The sequence below is a fragment of the Myxocyprinus asiaticus genome, chromosome 26, assembly GCF_019703515.2.
Source record: "Myxocyprinus asiaticus isolate MX2 ecotype Aquarium Trade chromosome 26, UBuf_Myxa_2, whole genome shotgun sequence".
Taxonomy (NCBI): Eukaryota; Metazoa; Chordata; class Actinopteri; order Cypriniformes; family Catostomidae; genus Myxocyprinus; species Myxocyprinus asiaticus.
The window spans coordinates 14824292-14841445 of record NC_059369.1 but is presented as its reverse complement, the minus strand read 5'-3'; the positions used below and the strand labels follow the sequence as shown (position 1 = coordinate 14841445).

Here is a 17154-nt window from a genome sequence, read left to right as displayed (position 1 = left end):
AGGGATAAAATGAACGTAATAATTTATCATGCCCAGGAAAGAATGCAATTGGATTACATTAGTCGATGCAGGTGCTTCAATGATTGTTCTAGTCTTTTCTGGAGACTTGTGTAGCCCTGCTGCATCAATGTAGTGGCCCAAATATTCCAGTGACTATTTGAAAAATTCGCATTTCACAAGCTTCAGTTTTAGACCAAATTCCTCTAGTCTAGTGACTACTTGGTCCAGTGTTTTGAGTCATTTTGGCCAGTTATCAGTATGTCGTCAAAATAACAGTGGGTATTTGGAAGCCCCAGAAGGACTTGATCCATTGCCTTCTGAAATAACGCTGGTGTCGAAGCAATCCCAAAGGGTAAGCGATTATAGCAGAATAAGCCTTTTTGAGTAGATATAGTGAGTAATTTTCTGGACTCATGCTCTACTTGCATCTGTAAATAAGCATTTGATAAGTCCAGCTTATTAAACAGTTGGCCGCTGGCCAGAGATGCAAAGAGGTCTTCGATGCGTGGTATAGGGTAGTGATCTACACAGATGGCTTGGTTGAGTTTCACTTTAAAATCGCCACACAGTCTCACTGAGACATCTTTTTTTTTTATCACTGGATCCACTGGTGTGGCCCACTCACTATACTGTTTTGGCGAAATCACTCCCAACTCTGTTAAGTGTGTCAACTCAGCCTATCTTTGGTCGTATGGCATAAGGTACCACACGTGGCTGACAGAATTTAGGAGCACGGTCAGAATTGGGTGTTATTTTTACCTCTATTCCTTTCATGGTGCCCAGTTCTGTTCCCAAAAATTTGGAATGCCTTTTTAACGCAGTCTCCAAAGTGTCTGCACATCCGTTTTTGACCGCCTTAATTTCTTACCAGTTGAGTTTTATTGATCTCAACCATTCTCTACAGAATAATGGTGGTGCGTCACCATTGACAACATACAGTGGCAACTGTGCTGACTGATTGTTTAACTTTACAACCACTTTGATGACCGCTAATGGCGCAAGTGCTTCTTCAGTGTATGTTTTAAGGATTATGTCAGTTGGTTGCAGTGGAATATGTCTCAAATTACTTTCATATTTTTCTTTTGAAATTAAGGATACTGCAGCCCCTGTATCCAGTTCCATTTCAATAATTTTTCCTACAATTTCTGGAGTCACAGAAATGTGTATTAGTTGCTCTCTCTCTCTTATCATATACAATGACATTTCCTTTTTGGTGTCTGTACTCGACTCACCACTTTGTTTTTCACGTACGTCCAAATAATGCACTCATCTCTTGTTGTATTTCCTCGTCATTTAAATAGTTTTCCTTTTTTCTCGTGCTTCCTATCTCTGTCAAAGTTCTGTTTATTTCTACAAAAGCGATGTTCCTTCCGCATGAATGGCAGGCTTGGTCTTTGTACCAGCATTCGTCATCTGTGTGGTTATTTTTTCCACATCTCTTACAATTGCATGGCTATATGAATTTCGTTCACTCTGAGAGAACCGCTGAGCTGATGTGCTTCGCGTGCAACTGTCTCCGCCGAAACAGCGATTTCCACCACTTTGTGAAATGTAAGAGCAGCCTCTGTGAGAAGCCGCTTCTGTGTCGCCTCATTGTTAAGTCCACAGATGAAACGATCTCATAGGGCATCCTCCAGATGGGTACCAAAGTCACAGTGTTCAGAAAGTTATTATAAAACAGCCACGTATTGTCCAACAGTCTACCCCTCCTCTTGGTTTCGTTTATGAAAACAGAATCTCTCCGCTATTATGAGGGGTTTCAGAGAAAAATGTTCAACGTAGTAACAATCTCTTGGTACGTCTTTTCCCCTGGTTTGGCAGGTGCAATTAAGCTGCACAGAAGGCTGTACATTTCTGTTCCAATCACACTTTTTTTTTCATTCTTTTTTTTTTCTCCCCTTTTCTGCCCAATTCCCAATGTGCTCTAAGTCCTCGTGGTGGCGTAGTGACTCGCCTCAATCTGGGTGGTGGAGGACGACACTCAGTTGCCTCCGCGTCTGAGACCGTCAATCCGCGCATCTTATTACGTGGCTTGTTGAGCGCGTTACCAAGGAGGCATAGCGTGTGTGGAGGCTTCACGCTATTCCCCGCAGCATCCACGCACAACTCACCACACGCCCCACCGAGAGCGAGAACCACATTATAGCAACCACAAGGAGGTTACCCCATGTGACTCTACCCTCCCTAGCAACCGGGCTATATCAATATATTCTTCAAGAAATGTAGAGCGACACAATAACGCAGGTCAAGGCCATGACATACTTTTTCTGAACTGAACTTTTACTTAATTTGTTTCATGGCATAAATGACAAAACAGCGCCACCTAGAGTGTTTCACAATAATGGCAGAATAAATCATATGAATGAATACATATCAATATAGTGAACCTGCAGAGTTGCGTTCACAATGTATGATAAGCACGAACTGCTCCGTGGAAATAAAGCGAACTTAACTTTGTGCACCTCCTGAGATGGTCTGAGGTCATTTGCAGCATTCTCACAGACCACACTATTCTTGCAAACAGTTTTCAGACAACTGAAATAAAGAAAGAGTGAGAACTATTTACATGTTCGTGTTTCACGAGACATGCTTGCACTGCACGCCTCTGAACGAACAGCGAATCAGACATGTGCATCGGCGGCTTATCAGTCGTGTGTTCCTTCAAGCGCTTACCTTTGTGTCTAACAGCATTTCTTGTCATGTGTCACTCCGAGACATCTTGCAGGTCGCCCGCCACAGTGGCGGGTAGATGAGCAAAATTAGCCTACCCGCTAATATCGTCGTTAGCCGATTACTTTGTCTAATCGCCCAGCCCTAGCCCCAACAAAAACATATACTTTCAAGTATTCTATCCAGTGTCTCTAAAACAGAAAAGGAGCAGATGTGTGCTAACCACTAAACACTTGCAGTCAATTTAACACATCCAGACACAGACTCGCACTCGACTGACTGATCCCGGAGCTCCCCTCCCCTGTGTTCAGAGATTCACACCTCCCTCACACCTAAGCCACACTAATCATACCTTCACCTCCAACACTGATACAGAGGGGACTGTCACATTCTGAAGTCTGTGAAACACAAGCAGGAGAGTCTGTAGATATATGTGTGTGTGTGAATGCTCACTAACCCATGACACGACACGTCCATTGAAACACGGTAGTTTGGCATTGTCATCAGATATTTCTTCCTTCACCACCCTGTAGAGACACAAAGAGATGACTTCGAAGTTAAAAGTGACTTTCACTCTGACTATAAAGAATACATTATAGTCCATTCTTGCACATAACCTCTTTAATTTGATTTTGCATGATCAGTTAAACCAATTACATGGACTTTTGTTTGAGATCAACGATAAAGCAGGAATGCCTAAAGAAACTAGATTTATTTTTTAAAGAGTGAGTGGTGCTTGCCCATGCAAAACTTACCGCCATGATGCTAGGATGTTGAATTTGGTTGCCAGGGTATTATAATGATTTTGCTGAGGTGTTCTAGGTGGCTGCTATAGATGTTGCTTACTAGCCTAAGCCAAAAGAGGTGCATATTCACACTTGACAGATAGCCTGTTCCTATTTTTGTTGCAATGCAAAGAGAGCCACTTTATTCTCCCTTAATGTCTGAAATAAAATTATTTTATTTACATATATCATATGTGAATTGATAGCTATGAATTTTAATCCTTACTAGAGCTGCACGATTCTCAATAAATTGAGAATCATGATTTTTTGCTTAGAATAAAGATCACGATTCTCAAGAAAAAATGCTTATTTCAGTGATTTACAAAACCTGGACATGTGATTTAGTAACGTAATTTACTAGAGGTTTTAAAAAAACCTTCTCTGCTTCAATCTATGCAAAAATGCTAAAAACATTTTGTGTAAAATTTTAAAAAAAAGTTGTAAATCAAATATATACATTTAAAATGTCCTAAGTCCACAAGAGGGTGCAACAAATACATCGTAAACCAAACAGCACCTTGTTTTTATTGCAAAAAAAACAAAAAAAAAATCCTGTTAAAAAGTGCATAAAAGAATTAGGCTGTCTCACGTGCTAAGCAAAAAGCAAAAGGAGCAGAAAAAAGCTTCATTACAGTTCTTTGTTAACTTGGTGTTGCACTGTTAAGCAAATATGCAATAAAACACTGTGATTTTATAAAAGTAAAAAATATATATATATATTTTAACAATTATAAATAAAATTGAAATTTAGGCCTTTAGGAAATTTAGGAATTATTCAAGAGCCAGTAATTAAATAGAGAACAGAGTAAATACTGCTTTAAATTTTTCAGCAACAGTAGCAATTAAACATAAAAAAAAATTATATACAAATATTGAATAAGTAATTTAATGCTAAATGAAACTACTTAAATATCTGACACTGTTTACTGTGTGATTATTAAACATACATTAATACTGTTTAAATAATTTGATGCAGTAAGAATGCCTGAATGCCTATAACAGACAGCATGCAGCTTATATACATTTAGACATTGCACAGATCAAACATTTTAAAGAATTTGAATTTACTCAGAGCTTGGTAATGCCAGTATTTTTTTTTTTTGCATCAGTGGCTAATAAAATATTGAACTGAGCAGAGATTCCATCACACTCCTTGCTAATCGTGGCTGCAACCTGCAATTTGTAAACCACTGTGCTGTGACAAACATTTTTGGCCGTTGTGTTTAAGTTTATTCAGCGTCTCGTGCAGGAGCGCTAAAAAAAGTTTAAAAGACTAACATTTAAAAACAAGTGTTGAAGTGAATTTCTAATTTAAACTTGACCGCCTTACAAAGGCATGCCATGGGAACGTTAATATACATTGCGGAATTGTTGTCATTAAGAAATGAGATTGCGTGCGTGTCTGAATCGATATTGCAACCTTTTAATGATTTATTGTGCAGCTCTATTCCTTTCTGAGGCTTCACAATTTTCAGTGCCATTAATTCAGTGTGATTAATTATATAAAACACGTTAAAAAAATTAAGACAACGATTATGCCCCCTGAACATAAGTAAATTCTGTAATAAGGAATTCTGTGGTAAGAAACCAGCTGAGCAATTCAAGCTAGCCTTCTACCTTTTAGTACCACACTCTTGTTTTTGCATTTCATTGTCAGCAGGAGGCAGTCAACGCAGCCCCTGCTCTCGCCCAGATACTATTTAGCAGAGACGGGACACTTCAATTAAAATGAATGGGAGAAATTGCAACGCCCAACCAAGGAGCTCCAGTGCCCAACTGTCAATGAATGTAGAAAAAAGTCCCACCTTACAGGTAAAAGAGCCAGTCACCTTTTAGATACAGACATCGCCTGTCAATCAACTCGAGAATGCACATGCACATTAGCTATACAAGCTGTGATAAATTTAGTTTTTTAGCCATTTAAAAAAAGTACTTAAATATTAATCTTTTTCGCACCAAAAGCAATCATATCACTTTAGAAGACATTAATTTATCCGCTGGAGTCGTATGGATGACGTTTATGCTGTCTGTGATTTTTGGAGATTTAAAGGTCTGATCACCATCCACTTGCATTTTAAGGAACTACTGAGCTGAGATATTTTTCTATTTTTCTTTATTTGTGTTCTGCTGAAGAAAGAAAGTCATACACACCTGGGATATCATGAGTGTGAGTAAATGATGAGAGAATTTACATCTTTGGGTGAAATATCCCTTTAATTTGATTAATTAATCTACTTATCATGTAATTCATTAGATTAATAATTGTAATAAATTACTTACACTTACAAAGCACTAATACTTACATAACTTCAAACCATTACATCAAAGCTTGCAATGGCAAAAACACATTAAATTACATTTCTTTGGATGTAAAAATATGTTACCAAAACTAGAAGTGAGAATCGTACATGAATAGTCAGTTATGTCATCATTTAACTTTCAAGTCAGTGGAAACACAAGCTGATTCTGCGAGTGATGTGTTAAAATCAATAGCCCTAAGTATGAGCAATAGTAATAGTGATGCAGGGCCATAGCTAGAGGGGTGAAAAGGGGCCCAAAGGTACAGGGGGCCCCACAACAAATTATAAACTGTATTTATTTAATAGGAAAGGGGCCCCGAGCAATATACAGTCAGGGGTCCCAAATTACCTTGCTATGGCCCTGAGTGATGCTTGCTTTGGCAAATACCACTAAATAAGTAACGCCACAAAGATCAGCTTAGTTTATAATAGCCCCCCACACACAGGCTAAATTAGACTCTCATAAAATAAAATTAATTGCACACGCCTCCTAGCTCCTCCTCCTTCCCAGCTGCTTTATAAAAAGGTGCTGACCCTGACTGACTCCTGTCACCATGGAAACCTTTGTCAAAGAGGAAGAGGGAGGAAGACAGCTGGCTGGTGAAGCATGTGAGGTTTTCAAAAATAGACCATGTGATCTATTAATAATAAAAATCAATTTGAGCGATCATGATTGGATTCATGCAATATAAATCAAAACCACTCGACTATCACACATCTCGTACCAAACACCAAGGCAGTGGCGGTCCCTACAGTGGTGACAGAATTGTGAGGATGTGCTTAAGAGTAATAGCAATAATGCACACACGATGATACGCTCATTGTTTCCTGCATGTATCTGTGTTTAAAAAACAGTACACAATGTGAATGCTTTATTTTGGTCTACGATGCTATGTTTCATTTCACCTAGATCTTTGCATTAGACGGCATGCCCACAGACCATTTACAGAACATCTGATGCACATTGCACAATAGGGCTGTGTAATGTCACCAAAAATGTATTTTGGTCAATTACAATACACAGTATTTCACGATACACATATTTTATGGAAAGTGATTAAAAAACTTGATTTAAAATTATATCCAAAGTAATGGTACACCTCATTTCCACTGCAATGAAATTTTAATAATTAATAACTACCATTTACTAATATATATTTTAATAACAAATATATATATTTACAGTTGTGCTCAAAAGTTTGCATACCCTGGCAGAAATTGTGAAATTTTGGCAATGATTTTGAAAATATGACTGATCATGCAAAAAAACTGTCTTTTATTTAAGGATAGTGATCATATGAAGCCATTTATTATCACATAGTTGTTTGGCTCCTTTTTAAATCATAATGATAACAGAAATCACCCAAATAGCCCTGATCAAAAGTTTACATACCCTTGAATGTTTGGCCTTGTTACAACCACACAAGGTGACACACATAGGTTTAAATGGCAATTAAAGGTTAATTTCCCACACCTGTGGATTTTTAAATTGCAATTAGTGTCTGTGTATAAATAATCAATGAGTTTGTTAGCTCTCATGTGGATGCACTGAGCAGGCTAGATACTGAGCTATGGGGGCAGAAAAGAACCATCAAAAGACCTGCGTAACAAGGTAATGGAACTTTATAAAGATGGAAAAGGAAATAAAAAGATATCCAAAGCCTTGAAAATGCAAGTCAGTACTGTTCAATCACTTATTAAGAAGTGGTAAATTCGGGGATCTCATGATACCAAGCCAAGGTCAGGTAGACCAAGAAAGATTTCAGCCACAACTGCCAGAAGAATTGTTCAGGATACAAAGAAAAACCCACAGGTAACCTCAGGAGAAATACAGGCTGCTCTGGAAAAAGATGGTGTGGTTGTTTCAAGGAGCACAATACGACGATACTTGAACAAAAATGAGCTGCATGGTCGAGTTGCCAGAAAGAAGCCTTTACTGCGCCAATGCCACAAAAATGCCCGGTTACAATATGCCCGACAACACCTTGACACGCCTCACGGCTTCTGGCACACTGTAATTTGGAGTGATGAGACCAAAATAGAGCTTTATGGTCACAACCATTAGTGCTATGTTTGGAGAGGGGCCAACAAGGCCTATAGTGAAAAGAATACCATCCCCACTGTGAAGCATGGTGGTGGCTCACTGATGTTTTGGGGGGGTGTGAGCTCTAAAGGAATGGGGAATCTTGTGAAAATTGATGGCAAGATGAATGCAGCATGTTATCAGAAAATACTGACAGACAATTTGCATTCTTCTGCACGAAAGCTGCGCATGGGACGCTCTTGGACATTCCAGCATGACAATGACCCTAAACACAAGGTCAAGTTGACCCTCCAGTGGTTACAGCAGAAAAGGTGAAGGTTCTGGAGTGGCCATCACAGTCTCCTGACCTTAATATCATCGAGCCACTCTAGGGAGATCACACTGCGGTTCATGCAAGACGACCAAAGACTTTGCATGACCTGGAGGCATTTTGCCAAGACGAATGAGCAGCTATACCACCTGCAAGAATTTGGGCCCTCATAGACAACTATTACAAAAGACTGCACGCTGTTATTGATGCTAAAGGGGGCAATACATAGTATTAAGGAATAAGGGTGTGCAGACTTTTGAACATGTTTTATTTTATGATTGTGCCATTCTGTTATAACCTACAGTTGAATATGAATCCCATAAGAAATAAAAGAAATGTGTTTTGCCTGCTCACTCATGTTTTCTTTAAAAATGGTACATATATTACCAATTCTCCAAGAGTATGCAAACTTTTGAGCACAACTGTACAAGCTCCAGGCCCAGATATCACAGAATGGTTAGTTAACCATACTCTGGACAGAGAACCGTACTGGTGGAGCACCTGTAGTGACGTGGCGACTCACGATTAGTACATTCTGACTGAGCAAGTGTGCATCCAACACAGTACAAAAAAAACCCGGAACCGTGCCAACAAGCCCAGATCAGTATGGAACAGCACAGTTCAACAACAAGAACTGTTCAGCTCGATGGTGGAAGTTGTGTTTACAAGTTCCCAGGCTGCTACAATGAGCACTTAAAAGGGAAGAACTTGTTGCTGGATTTTGCTAAAGTTTTTGAGATTCATGCCATCAAAGTATTGAAAAATATTCAAGATTTTTTTTTTTAAACACATTCATTTAAAAACATGAGATAAAAAAGATTGTGATTAGACTGTGGCTAGTCACGTTACATGTCTGCCAGACTGTCCTTTCCAGTGAAAGTGGGCATCTATTGGCAGGAATAAGCGACAACATGGACCAGACTTCATGCCAACAGTCTGGCTACATGAAACTACATTTCACCAGAGAACACAAAAAAAAAGCATTTGGAGCTGCAGCACAGTGGGTAGGGCATATTCTTGTGGGCATGCAAGATCGAGACTTTTCTGTGCCCAATTCCCACTCCATCTCACTCTCCCTCTACTGTCATGTTTCCCAGAACTTTCCAGTGAATTAAAGGCAAAAGGGCCATGAATCAGTGCTGTACATGAGTCTAACACCATCCACTGAACCACTTCTTTCTTTTGCAATGTAAAAATCTAATTTACATGAAATAAATTCATTCAGTTATCAAATTAATCTGCTGTTTAACTTCTTTACATCCATATTCAGAGCTTTAGATATTCAGAGTCATACATCCTTTCTCTTTCTCTCTCTCTGTTCCTGTCAGATGAAGCTGATCTTATGAAATCCTTCAGCAGTTACTGTATCTGCTGAATTCACATCTGTTCAAGAGATGAGTCAGAGCCTCTCAGGCCCAACATCCTGTTTCTGTCATGTGTCCCAATGTTTGTGTGTGCCTATTATTTAGCCTATAGCACAACAATTCTTGTTGTGCTATAGGCTAAATAATACACAATGAAAGTAACATTGCTGAGTTTTTGAACTCAAACCGTTGGGTGAATGTCATGATCTGAATACTGTATATTTGTCCAGATTTTCCAAAAACTTATTGTTCTGCCCAACTGAGTACAGTTCAGTTGTATCACACGCACACACACACACACACACACACACACACACACACACGTTGGTGTGGCTATCCTTATGAGGACTCTCCATAGACATAATGATTTTTATACTTTACGAACTTTAGATTCTATCCCCTAACCCTACCCCTAAACCTAACCCTCACAAAAAACATTCTACATTTTTACATTTTCAAAAAAACATTCTTAAGTATGTTTTTTAAGTGATTTGAATTATAGGGACACTAGAAATGTCCTCATAAACCACATTTATAGCATAATACCCTTGTAATTACCAGATTGTAACCTAAAAAATGTCCTCGTAAACCACCCAAACCCGCCCACACACACACACACACACACACACACAGTATGCTGTAAGTTTTTGTATGGGTAACAGATTATATCCCACAGTATGTGAGGAAGGACTCGGATTGGAGTCTGGCATAGGCACAATGATTGTCAGCTTACTGTGAATTCCAATCTGAGCACTTTGTTGCTTTTAGTGAGCAGATTTCACATTGTTCTAGAGTGCAGACTCTAATCCTGCTTGGGCTATTCAATAAAAACTCAGCAGGGATGGTGACATAAGAGGCTCGGAGAGCTGCTCTACACCTCCTTTTCTCATTCTGTTCTTCTCCTCTGCTCTCTTCATTCCTTTGGCAGCATGAGGTCCCACATCTCCTGAAGCAGCCTCTTCTGAAATCCAGCCAGCAGAGTTATATTTTCAATTGAAGGAACAGTTCACCCAAAAATGAGAATTTCTTTCTTCAGTGGAACACAAAAGGAGACATTTTAAGATAGGCTTGATGCTGCTCTTTCCACACAGTGTATACATATTGTGACCAGTGACAAAAAGGTAAAAAAACCCACTATGGTGGCACCATAAAAGTAGTCCATACAAATTGTGTGCTGTATTCCACGACTTCCATAGAAAAATCTCATTCATGCTTCTGCATATTCAGACTTGGTGCATCATGTTTGGTTACGAGATTGGTGTCACTGATATGATATGCTCCAAGTTTGAATATGCTCGTGCACAAATAAGATTTGAAAGCAACAACGGATGGGGAGGATTTTCAGCGATTTATATTTACATGAACGCCAATAAAAAAAATGTTTTTACATAATAAATCGTGCCCCCTGACTTAATAAAAGTACAGATTTTCAATTCAAGTTTGAAGGACATCCGTTTTGCGAGCCACATCAATAGGTGGCAGCATGCCACAACAAACCTCACAAGAAGCACAGCCACAGAATGAGAACTGCTCACTGAGGAGGAAGCACAACAAGTGGGCGAAGCACAACAGAATACCGAAATCTTGAGATGTGATGTTCAAAGTTTCCATTACTTTTAACTTGACACAGCATCCTTAAAATGCAGTGTTTATGGGGGCCTGGGTAGCTTGCACGCTGAATGTCATGTCTTGTGCGCATGACAGAAGGAGAACAGCACAGATGAAGATAAAGCGGGCACAATGTAATCAGTGTAGGAGCATTTCTCTATAAATAAACAATGTTTTCTGCATACACTGTGATAGTGTGTAAAAGTACAACATGACAGCAAGCACTTTTGATCTGCTGGTCTCCTTTTTACATCCCAGCCAACAATTACGTCATTGATCGCTGGGAAAGCATATTCAGCTGACATCTCACCAGCACCAGAGAAATGGTATGTTATGTAGGCTACAATGTTTACGTGTCATGATTTAATTTCAAATAAAAAAAATATGTCCAAAGGTCTGAAATATCCCAAGATCCACAACGTGAAGTTTTAATGAACTCAAATATGTAAACAAGTTTTATATCCTTTATTCAAGTTATTACTAACAGTAATTCATTAACAGTAATTCAACAATTCACATATTTAAACTAAACATTGCCTAAATGTATTAAAATATAGTGAACTAAGAATATTTAAGAGGAAAATGCCAATACTTGCATTTCTTAAGTGTATTCATTTAAATTATATTTCAACAGTTTAATCTAAACTGCGGCAGCACAGTGGCACTTATGTGCACATAGCAACGGGAGAGTTTATGCGTAACAACACGTAAACAAACAACATGAATTCTCGCACCGTTATTGCATTGATTTGAACTGAATGGGAAAAAACAGCTGAAAATAACAATGAGACAGCGGTTCGGGAGATGTGGGTGATGTTTTTATTTTCAAGTAATTTTTTTTGTCTCCTGTTTTCCAATGCTTTTCTCTCCTCTTGCGCTCTCTATTTCTTTGTTTGTTGCTCATTGATGGTCTCTCGCTCGTCGGAACAGTGCGCTTACAAGATGCTTGATTGATTTTTTTAAGCAGTATCCCCAATATTTATGTCACTTTACTATGACCTGTGGTGTGGAAAGGAGAAGCTGACATATGCACTCAGATAACTGCAGATCCTGTATCTCATGTAGCCATCCTGGACCAGCAAACTCTTGTTGTGGTTATAGTTATAGGCTAGGGATCGATTAATTCTAAATTAATAATTTAATACTATTAAATAAAAATAATGAACAATGCTTCAAATATAAAAAAAATTTTTAAAAAATATAATCAGTTCAATATAATCAGTTAATTTAATAGTGTTTTTATGTAATGTGACTCGTTCTGATTTTTGAAAACAGCTGTTATATAAAAAGCTGGAAGAGAAAAAATTGGATTAACAAGAGGACAAGATGCATCGCGATGCATTGAGAATCATTTTGTAATCGAATCGTTACCCTTTGAATCGTAATCGAATCAAATCGTGAGGTCAGTGAAGATTCCCACCTCTAAATTCAATGTATGAAAGTAGGGATGGGATTTGTAAGGAATGTAGGGCTAACGATTCTGGTTCCTTAACGCTTCCATTAACAATTATTTTAGTACTTTTGAGGAAGAAATATTTGTAAATAAGAAATTCAATTCTTATTGGATTTACTGGCCTCAGCAGTCTCTAACTAAATGATGAGACGATTTAATATTTTAACAGAACAGCACTCTTTTTCTGCTCTCCTCCTACACATGATATTCAGAACATCACTGGTGACAAATGCAGCTGCCTAGCATGATCGATTCTATAAACTGACAGGAAATGTAAGAATATTTCAAGGGGGTTTCCAACTTTTTCAGCCAAACATCACCTTCATTTGTAACAATATCTTCTCTCCATCTATTTTCCATGCACTTTAGCCACAAAACAAAAAACAAAACGAAAATACTTCTATACACACACACACACACACACACACACACACATATATATATATATATATATATAAACACTTTTTCAAGCTAGCCTAGTGAATTTGGGGCAGTGTGTGTAGATGGCTCATGTGTGTAGACAGGAACCATTGATTTGTACGCAGAGCTCATCATCTCTAATGAAGAGATCTTCCGTTTTCATAGCCCAAGTTGATTAAATTTAGTCCAGAAAACAAGCCTTCACTCCCACAGCAAGAGGGATGGAGGAGGAGAGAGAGGAGAAAAGGGCAGTGGATGAAAGTGAAAAGGGAGGGATGTGAGCACTCCCAAATTGCGTGTCTGCATTCGTTTTTTTCCCCCCAATCTTCTATCTTGAGAGACAGAGTTAGGCCAAAGCCTGAGACCGCCAGACAATGAGCCAGTGATGCAAAGAGATCCACAGAGACCCAAAACACACACACACAATGCTAATAAACTGGACATCACAGGCATGTACAATATGCTAATACTGTCCAACACACTTAAAGAACTGTACTCCTTCACACGCACCAGGGAGAGGACAAGACAGGAAAATAAAGCCTGGAAAGTAGGTCAGTCTCCTTTAAAGAAGCATCACTTCCATCAGAGAGAACAACTCAGCCTGTGAGTAAAATAGCTCTCTGCTGCTCAGGTTTGCCAGACTGGCAACTCTAAGAGCACTCTTTCTCTCTCTCGCTCTCTTTCTCTCTCTGTCACACACACACACACACACACACACACACACTTCTTTCAAGACATATAATGAAAATCTCAAACTTCTATATTAAAAGTGATTAAATACTGTGTGTAAATTACAAACCATGCACTTGATCGCACTCACATTATCTCTACGTCACACGCACAATCTGTCCACCACAAATGCTGAGAGTGGTATTGCAGGAAACACTGCCAGAGGATTTTTAGCTCTAAGTTGCATCCGCAACAATGAAAGAATGCACATTTGAGAACCGTTAAAAGAACCAAAAGTCATGAAAATCATCTGGTTCTGGTGTTTTTTTTTTAAACGGAACTGTTTCTGAATAAGAACCGGCCTTCGGTTCCAAACCGTACACATGAAGCACATTTTTATGATTGGCTGATCTCTGCGTTCACACTGTTGTTTATCAAGGCGGGCTTAGTTGGTGAATACTGAATAGGTGCTGATACATAAAAATATGTGACATCATGACCATTACTGAATCACCCGTTTTGCAGCTTAGTTTCCATAAATGTCTGGGTGGAGCTCTGAGCTCCAATATGGCCACGTGCACACTACAAAGTTTCGGGAGTGACAACCGCATTTAAATGCGGGAGCGAATCCCCTAAATTTTTATTCCATGTGTGTGTGCGGAATACAGGACTGACTCCTGCAATTGCGATGATGGACAAGTGATCACCATGAATGCCACCAGCTTAACCTGTTTTGTGCTCGCTATTTTTGAGCAAAAAGATTATCCACCAGAGACGTATTATCATCTGACAATGTTTAGTAAGCTGCCGTTGACAGAATATTTTGTTTATGAACTGCACATCTAAGCGGCTGTGGTTTAACAGTGCACGTGCTCTCTCCGGACTGTAATGTACGGGTTACCCCGAGACCGCATGGCTGGTGAGAGAAAGTACACTGCAGAGAGACTGGAATATGTGAATGAAGACACACACCTCTGTTTACTTGATTTACACCAGGAGAAGACAGAAACAACTCTCACGCACTATCGATCACATCATTAACAACTACAGTAGCTGTTCAGTTTGGTTTCGTACTCACTACGTGGAATTTCTGAAAATGTGGTTGTCACTACCTGAAGTTTTCGAAAGTTAATTCGGTTGTAGAATGCGGTTGTCACTCACCGAACTGTGTGATACAGAACAGGATTAAGCACTAAAAGTTGAACTGACAACCGAATTTAGCTGCAGTGTGTACATAGAACAAACTCTTTATTTTCTTTTCAAAAAGACTTGCTTTTCAAATAATAATTCACCCTGATTATAGATATAAACAGAAAACAGCTGCATCTTATGATTAGATGAATGCCGTATAATGAACTCAATACCCTGTGCATCTCCATTTCTAATGCAGTGTTTCACCAGTGTCCAGCTTTTCAGTGGCAGGATCCTGCATCTGTTTGTGAAATGACTGTGTGCAAGTGTGTACTATAATGATAATCATGATGCTAATGGCCTTACTGGTCCTGCAGCTGTTATGAGAGAGACCCATGAGAGAAGCTGTCACAAACACAGTGCACAAACAGTAGCAATGTATAACCACTACACACTCTACGTATTCCTACACTAAATCTACCTACATGAAAACCTATTAGCCCTTTTTGTACTTGACAAGATCTTCCCACCAATGCCAGTTTCTTATGGAACATTAATTATGATCTCTTCCATGAACTGGTGACATAACGACTGCAGTGAGATCAACTTTATCAAAAAGTCACGCAATATGATGTGAGCCCCGCCGTCATGACACGTTCCTGCCACTAGATGAAGTCACCATGTAGACAGATCCAGCACTGTAGAGAGGGAGAGAGTGTGTTGTTGTCTGTGTATGCATATGTGTATGTGTGTTTACATGGAGGGTTAAATAGTAGCCTGACAGGATCAAATTTACTGCTGGCATTCTGTGATCATAAATTACATCTTTCAGTGAAGCATGAAGCTGTGGGTGTGTGTGTGTGTGTGTGTGTGTCTCTGAGAGAGAGGCTGAGTTCAGAATGGCATACTACCCAGTACTACTCTTACTACATCTGCCATTTGTGTCTATGGCAGAAATAATATGAGTAGTATGGTAGTATGCAATTCCGAACTCAGCCACAGAGATACAAACAACATGAAGGAAGAAATCAGACTCACTGATAAAGACATACAGCCTGTCATTAACTCAAACTCAATCAAATAAATCTGCTTTTTTACAGCATAAGCCATAAAAGTACTTGAAACTCAGACACCTTGCCATGCAACAATTTCACAAACAATGGCTTTAAAACGAAGAGCTCAACTCCCCAGTCTTCTTGCCATTAAAACTTTCTGAAGGTGTTCCTGTACATTTTCATTGACTCAAATGTTCTTGGCGAGCCTGATCTCATGAAAATCACTTGACTGTGAGATGTTTACAAAATTATATTACGTGTGTTCTTACACATACCACGGCAGTTCCGAGGTGACATGTTCACTGAGTGGTGCTAAAAGTTTTTTAAATTTTCTCCCAAACAAGAACAAAACCCACCTCCTTACCTTAAATCTTACACCTAAACCTAACCGATAGTGTCATAAAAAGCAAATGTGAGATAAAAACTAAATTGCTGAAGCAACCATGTCATTTTCTGGTGCTTGACACTGTCAGATCATGTGCGACCCTTGTGCTCTTCAGAACTCGTAAACAATTGTTTTGCATTGCAAGTACAACACTCTATTAGTTGAGCTATCGCGAAATTTGATTGCGCACGGACAAGCTTGTAAATTAAGTTGTTAGTTATGTAATGCATAATGGCTGGGAAATCTGGATTTCCATATTTACTTCTGATTCACAGGCTCTTAATTCGATTCAAATCAATTCCGATTTTGATTTGATTCCGATGGGTATATTTCAATAATAATCTCTCAGCTAATGCCATTAATTATACAGGGGACCTACTAACTAGGTACATTACAAAAATCTTAAATTTAAAAATGTTCTCTCATAATCAGTTTTTCCATCATTTTGGTCACATTTGAGGTTTTTTAAAATGTACAAATCCTGAATTCCATCAATAAATATGATTAAAATTTGTATATGTGACCCATTTAAAATACTTAATCTGGGGGCCTGGGTAGCTCAGCGAGTAAAGATGCTGGCTACCACCCCTGAAGTTCGTGAGTTCAAATCCCAGGGTGTGCTGAGTGACTCCAGCCAGGTCTCCTAAGCAACCACAATTGGCCCAGTTGCTAGGGAGGGTAGAGTCACATGGGGTAACCTCCTCGTGGTCACTATAATGTGGTTCACTCTCGGTGGGGCACGTGGTGAGTTGTGTGTGGATGCCGCGGTGGATGGCGTGAAGCCTCCACATGCGCTGTCTCTGCGGTAACGCACTCAACAAGCCACGTGATAAGATGCTGGTTGGTGGTCTCAGACACGGAGGCAACTGAGATTCATCCTCCGCCACCCACATTGAGGCAAGTCACTATGCCACCACGAAGACTTAGAGCGCATTGGGAATTGGGCATTCCAAATTGGGG

At 39.2% G+C, this 17154-nt stretch overlaps 1 protein-coding gene across 2 annotated transcripts in view; it reads right to left on the bottom strand.

Annotated features, from left to right (window-relative positions):
• LOC127416885 (segment polarity protein dishevelled homolog DVL-3-like) overlaps positions 1–17154 on the bottom strand; it is a 55163-nt gene that overhangs the window by 32248 nt on the left and 5761 nt on the right. For both annotated transcript variants that reach the window (XM_051656472.1, XM_051656473.1), the window contains exon 2: positions 3128–3197. In XM_051656472.1, the coding sequence (XP_051512432.1) occupies positions 3128–3197 (70 nt within the window). The remainder of the gene's footprint in view (positions 1–3127; positions 3198–17154) is intronic.